Here is a 7,430-nt window from a genome sequence, read left to right on the forward strand (position 1 = left end):
TTGTATTAAAAATGGAAAAAGATAATTACAAAGTTAAATATGTGTTGTAAGTAAACAATGGAGTTACATCAAGCTGAAGGGTTTTTCCTGTATAATATTGAAAATAAATCAAAATTTCTGCTGAACTAGGGCTTTTAGAAGCAAATACTCTTATATAAATGAAAGACCAATATATTTTTTGCTTGTAGTAAAGTCCTTTGGTTTAACAAAAGAATGGCTATGCATTTTTGATACCATTTTGACTTTGTCTTAAAATACAGTTAAAACCAAATATATAATAAATTAGGACATAATGAAAAAATATTTAAGGTCTCTCATATACCAATTTTTTAATACATAAAATAATTCGCATAGAAGAAGAAAGAAGTAAAAAATCCCCATAAAGTCAACTTTTTTCTTTATTTTTTTTATATCAACTTCATAAGAATTCATGAGAATGAAAAATTCCCATGAGGATTTTTCAATTTTATTGGTACAAATGTTTCTTTTTATAATTAATTTCACATTGATTTTCAATCAATACGGATATATATCATGATTGGTGTAGTGTTCGACCTTATTTAAAACTGAAAATTGCAGTTGATCCTACTTCAGTCTTGTTCCAGTACAGTTCAGTCCTACAAACTTAGTAGTTTGGGTCTTTGATGACGTCACTTAACTTTATTTCTTCTTTGTTTTAATGTACCACGCAACCTTTCCTCCAAAAAGAAACAGGAAAAATGTCGGAAATGATTTGACAGTTAGCTAAATAAGTAAAGCTGACCAACTGCTATTTATTTCTTAAGTAAGTCCAAACCATCATTGTCATATTATTTCTCCACAATTTTTATTATGAATTACATATAAAAATATCGTAAAATTGGGTATAGTCAACTTTTCATCTAAAAAATAACAGTTTCTGTTATCTGGATTTGACTTTATTATCTAATGTTTTAACCCTAGCCTTACAAAAAAAGATATATATTATTAAGTATGTGAACATTAAGTCCATACAAAATTTGGGAATCATAATATTTTAGATTATCCCTGAAACAGTTTATCCTACTGACCTGTACGATGGAATCATTCTTTTGATGCTTAGCAATATGCTAATACTGATATTCTACCTGTATTAGTCGGAACAGACTCAAACAAGACTTGTTTCAGATAACTGATAGATTTTTATAACTGCTGTAGAAAATAAAATATAGGTTCACTTTTTAACTTCCTTTTTTTTTTTAATTCGCTCCCACTTTCTAGGACATATATTATGCACCTCTATTAATGGTTATTCATTGAGACGAGTTTCGAACCATACTCATCATTGAGACACACGAGCCAAATTTGTTAGAGTATTTTTTTTCTTACTTGATACAACTTTAATACTGATTTATGAGTTTTACTCGTGACACATAACTAATTATAATCTTAAATACTAATTAAACATTTAAATGTACATAATTCGGATTTATTAACAAAATTAGGACTCAAAATGAAAAAATTGAGGAAGAGAAAGACTCCGCGGAGGAAGTGAAATCATTTGAAATTGCGAAAAAAAGTACAAAAAAACAAGGTTCTTTTCATGAGCCCCCCAAAGATAATTATCTCCACCCAGCTCTGGATAATTATGACATCATTGAAAGGAGAAAAATTCCATTCTCGTTGTATAAGTATTACGTTCTCAATTTGGGAACTGTGCCTTTTATAATTGCCCTCGTAGGGTATTTAATTTCCCAATGTTTTGATGTCTGTTCTAAACTATGGCTATCTCGATGGACTAACCTGAGTAGTACAAATATAAACGATACTAATTATCGGTAGGAACCATACTATAGTCTATGTTTGTATTATTATTCTTAATCCTATATTATCCCTTATATCTAGTCACATATATAACGAAGATACAAGAAACATGTACATTGTCGTGTATGGCATACTTGGTTGGTGTCAAAGTTTGGCATATTTTTTATCTGTACTTCTTATTAACTCAAGATCCCTCAAGGCTTCCAGTCATTTTCATGATGTAATTCTCCGTAAAGTATTTGGAGCACCTTTAAATTTCTTCTGGTCTACTCCTAAAGGAACAATCATTAATAGATTCTCAAAAGACATGGACGAAGCGGACATGTTCTTACCAAACACTTTAAAAAACTTTGCATATCAAGCTGTAAAAATTCTTGGAACGTTAATCATTGCTCTAATTGCTTTTCCTATCACTGCTTTTTTCATTGTATGTCCACTAGGATTGATATTTATTGAGGTAAGCACGGAAGTTTTTATAGAAATATTATAACGCAACCTGTCTCTTATTATTTTTTTACTCTTTAGGTTGTAAAGTCTTATTTAATGGCCTCTAGATTTTTGAAGAGAACTTCGGCAACAAAGCTAGCTATGGTTCTCAAGCATTTTGGTGATTCTGCAGTCCATGGAGGAACAACCATTCGATGCTATGGTGTAGAATCAGATTATATTGATGAGCATATGTCCTTAATTGATGAGCATCAAAGTGTTTCACTAATGGAAATTATTTCAGAGGCTTGGTTGTTTTTAAGACTTCAGCTCATTGCCGGGACTTTTATTGGTATTTTAGCTACAGCATTAGTATTTTTTCCATCTGAAGGAAATTCAAGTTCTTTGTCGGCATTGAGTCTAACATCCTCTCTCACTGTCCTTCAAGATATTTTCTTATTTACCCGATATGCAGCCTTTATTGAGAAGGCAATGGTCTCGATAGAGAGGATAAAAGAATGTGAAGACTTGATTCCTCAAGACCCATCCTCTGGACTTTTACCTTCAATTATAACGAACGGTTCAAAAAGACCCAAAAATCATCAATCCAGATATTATATTCAATTTGAGGATTTCAGTGGGAAATACTCTTCTTTAAAGAATGCTTCAATTAAAAACTTTACATTGAATGTACGACTTGGTGAAAAGGTTGGGGTGGTAGGGCGAACAGGATCGGGAAAATCTTCTCTCATATTAGCTTTATCAGGTTTATTAGAGGTAGAAAAAGGGAAAATATTTATTGATGGTGTAGACATGTCATCAGGAACAGCACGGAATATTCGTAAAAAGGACATTACAGTAATTCCTCAGGTGTGTTTATTTTCATATATATAAATGATGTATCTTTGTGTCAAAAATTAAATGTTCCTTAATATTTAAAGGATGCTGCCTTATTCAAGGGATCCATTCGTTACAATTTGGATCCTGATGATCGGTTCACAGATGAATACATTTGGAGTGTCGTAGACCAAGCTCAAATGAAGGAATTCTTCGTTCAACTCCCGGGTGGGCTTGATTTTTCCCTCAAGGAAAATGGATCAAATATTAGTCTGGGTGAAAAACAGCTTATTTGTTGCCTTAGGGGTTTATTAAGTAAGCTTTAATTCAATTTAAAAACGGTTCTAAGTAATTTAGGGGGTAGTATTTTTGCCGGATATATTTTTACACATAGGAGACTTTGCCGCATCACATATTCGGTGTCTTTTTATTATTCTATACAATAGGCTCGAACTTTACCTTTGAAACATTCCTTCCTTTCTATCTATTGAGTTTCTCACATTTCATTAATCATCAAATAAGATGACAATAATTAAGGTGCCACTGGTCAATTAGTCCTTTCGAAATAATCTCATGATTCCAGATCTGAGACACCTTACTCATTTGTTCGTTAAAGTAAACACTATTCCTTCTTTATTTACTCATTATTTTCCATATTTTTTTTACTTCTGATCCAATGGGTCCTTTCACTGACGTTATTAATTGCATAATAATTGATTCCAAATTGATATTTTTAATACAAAAATTTCCAAAAAAATTGTTATGCGACTCCATCTAGTGAATTTATGAATAACAATAAAGCTTAATATGAGTATTACTTGATGCCAATGATAAGCACTAATATTTGAAATAAGTTAAAGTACTAAAAATCCTATGAAATGTCTAAATTTATAATTTTTTTTTGATCGAATTGCGACGCAAAAAATAGTTTGATTAGAGATAAATATCCTATTTTTCCCATTGTAGTAGTTAATCTTTATCTAACAACACGGAAATAAAATTGTGTAACGATGTAATAATATTTTTAATAAATTTTGGGGTCAGATAAACTATAAAACTAAGCAATAATGGGGTACATTTTTGATAGCCAGTTAGGTTTAAGTCCTTTAATTTGTTGGTACCATTTTGATATCCAATTAAGGTTGCTAACCGTCCCTTGAAAAACAGAATCGTCCCGTCCGTATTTAGAAGAAAAAAACATATGAAATTTGACTGTAAACGTGTTCCCAGGCCATGTCCTGCTCTGGGACCAATGATCTGACAGCATATTCACACACGTGTACGATGAGACAGAATGAGTTCGTCCCATTGGTCGAGGAGTTACTGTTGTGCGCGCAGAAGATAGTGAAAAAAATAACATAGCAGCTTATCTGAAAGTGACTAAAACACTGACACTGCTCTACACAGAGGTCCAGCTTCAAACAGCATAACAACTCGCATTCCTCCGAGAAAAACGAATGAAAAGTATACAAAAATATCGAGAGGAATGGGAAAAAGCTAACACCTGGGTAGAAAATGCGCGTGAAAACATCTATAAAGCGCGCGCACGGGTCAAAATCATGCGCTAGGAAAGATGAGACAATTGGGTCGGCCGAACTTGGTAATGAGGTGTCCCTTATTTATTTTTCAGAGAGTTGGTAACCCAATATTCAATAGTTCGCTATTTTCTATATCATTCATGAGAAAATAGTTTCATCGATATAAAACTTGGTTGTTTAATGTCTGATATCAACTGTACTGACGTCACGTGAAAACGCTCTATAGGGGCTATTTAACGTCCCCCACTACTTATCTGCTGATGTACCTTACTAGTATTGTGGCGAAACACAATAGTGTTTAAATGGTGATTATGACTGATAGCATTATGAGATGTGAAAAATCCAATCTCCAAGCAAAGTTCATATCTCAGAAAAATAATGTCTCGGAGTTATATAAATTTTTCGACAGAAGATTGATTTCCTCTTAGTGTTTAAAACTTGAGATCTTGTTAGGTTTTGACTGGATAGAGGGCATCCTAGGAGCTATTCTTGTACATCAAACAGTCCCTATTGCGCCTGTTATAATCTATAATTAATGATGAAGATCCTCTGTTCATTGGGTATGTTAAAAAAACGAAAATCAACATGGCAACCCTGACGATTTAAAAAATGTTTTGGAAGAGAGAAAGAATAATGATCATGACGTTTCATTATATCAGATACAATCAGCTGTGACAAGAGAGGAAGGAGAAAATGATATAAACAAGGACATTAGCTAGAATTACTCCGATGTTGATCCCCAATTCTACTCTGAGTCCAACAAGGACTTAGAATTATAACTCCGAAACAAACAGGTTTACACACCGTTTCTTATGAGAACAGACGAATCTTCAATCAAGTTTTTGATACAATTGAATCTATAATGATCACAAATGAAATAATGTTCACAACACAGGAATGAAAAAATAATGACTACTGCTGAGGAAAAGAAAATTCATTTTTAAGATTACCAATTTCAATCAATCGGGCCAGCTAAAAAATTAACTAGATTTACATACATCACTACCTGCCTATAATATCAAAACATAAATATGTCATGCGGCAAAATATCCAAGAGGCAAAAGTATATGGGACAAAACGTTTAAAAATACTTGTAGGTTACATTTTCTTCTTATTTCAATAAGGTCATATCAACATCATTAATATACCCATAAATAAGGTGTATTTAATTAAAATAATGCCATTAATATATACGTAGACTTATAATTAATACCCTTCATTTACACTATGCACTTTTTTAATATAATAACTACATATGTATGTTTCAATTCACTTTCTAGCTGGGTCTAATTTAATCATAATGGATGAGGCTACCTCCGCCATGACACTTGAGTCTGAGGAGCGGATCCTCAATACATACTTTACTCGATTTTCCTCATCAACCATATTTGTTATCGCTCATAGAATCCAACCCCTTCTCGCTTGCGATAAAATCCTTGTACTCGAAAATGGGACTATTGCAGAGTTTGGGAACCCGGAATCTCTAATAAAATCGCAAAAGAGTATCTTTAAATCCATGTTACGAAGAACTAATGGTTCTGTGGAGTGATGCCTACAGACTTTTTCTATAAGTGTTTAATTGATAACTATATTTAATGTTTCTATTTCATTAATATTTGTTCGTGTTTTTTTTTATGATATCGACCATCATTTTGAAAAAAGTATTATTACATTATATTGAATGTTCTCAGTCAGTGTTTTTATAAAGAAAAAATAAGATATATAGATATTATATATATTTAACCATTAAAAAAGTATCGTCATTTCATAATATTTACTCCTAGATACCTCTGTTATTATCCATCAGGTATTTTAAACATTAATTAATTACTATAGAGATGTAGAAGCTCGGAATATAATTCACTCCATAAAAGATGACTTCTGTTGTTCTAAAATAATATTTAATTGCATATATTTTACCAAATAAATAATTTCTACATTACAGTCATGGTCCGACAGAGGAGAATTGTACTTGATTATAATTTAAAAAATGGGAGCCTAGAATGAGTATATTTTTCATAAATTAATCAATGTTATCTGAAAAACGGTACTTTAGAAAATGTTTCGATTTTTTTTTTAATAACTGTATTTCTTTTTAACTTCAATTTAAAAACAGCAAGAAAACGCATTTATTTTTACTTTTGCTTATAGGATCCCTGTAAACGAGTTAGCTCAATTTTTGGGACCATTGACCTCAGTTTTTATGCGACATAGTGATAATTTATTGGTATGAAGTTCACACACTTTCCAAAAATGTCTATGGAACAAAAGTTTCTCTATTTTATGCCCTCTGAGCATGTTCTACTATATTTACTATCAAGCTCTAAGTAAGAGGATAAACAATTCGGGATATCATATATAAGAGATAAAAGAGATGGAAGTGGCTGGTGAGATATCAGTGTGCTGCCATCCTGTTCACCTAAGCTCAATCGGGATGATAATTTAATTATTAATATCAAGGATTTGAACAATGCTACAAAGCCTTTTATGACGGTAGTCATTTCTCTAAGTCAACTGATTAGTTTTATCATAAATATATATATATATGTATATATTTATAATGAATTAAAAATATCAAACTTTTAGAATATAAAAATAAAAGTTTGCTTAACTAAAAACAAATCAACTTTAGAAATTAAGGAATAATAAATGAAAGGTCGTATTTTTAAGAGTTTATTTGACAGTTTTCATAGTCCAAAATTATAAATTGATTAAATTGGTTGTCTTATTTAGTATAAATAAACAACAAAAGTATATTTGATAATAAAATATAAGACACTTTTTACCAAAAAAATGTAATGTGTGTAATAAAAAGGAAGACAAACTTCAAAGTACTTGCGCGTAATA

General features: G+C 31.4%; 1 protein-coding gene across 2 annotated transcripts in view; it reads left to right on the forward strand.

Annotated features, from left to right (window-relative positions):
* LOC121121430 (multidrug resistance-associated protein 1) overlaps window positions 1–6,337 on the forward strand; it is a 119,905-nt gene extending 113,568 nt beyond the window's left edge. For both annotated transcript variants that reach the window (XM_071889871.1, XM_040716357.2), the window contains 5 exons: window positions 1,464–1,796; window positions 1,864–2,239; window positions 2,308–3,078; window positions 3,150–3,360; window positions 5,864–6,337. In XM_071889871.1, coding sequence (XP_071745972.1) covers window positions 1,464–1,796; window positions 1,864–2,239; window positions 2,308–3,078; window positions 3,150–3,360; window positions 5,864–6,132 — 1,960 coding nt within the window. In that variant the 3' untranslated portion in view covers window positions 6,133–6,337. The remainder of the gene's footprint in view (window positions 1–1,463; window positions 1,797–1,863; window positions 2,240–2,307; window positions 3,079–3,149; window positions 3,361–5,863) is intronic.
* Window positions 6,338–7,430: the final 1,093 nt, after the last annotated feature.

The sequence above is a fragment of the Lepeophtheirus salmonis genome, chromosome 7, assembly GCF_016086655.4.
Source record: "Lepeophtheirus salmonis chromosome 7, UVic_Lsal_1.4, whole genome shotgun sequence".
NCBI classification, from domain to species: Eukaryota; Metazoa; Arthropoda; class Copepoda; order Siphonostomatoida; family Caligidae; genus Lepeophtheirus; species Lepeophtheirus salmonis.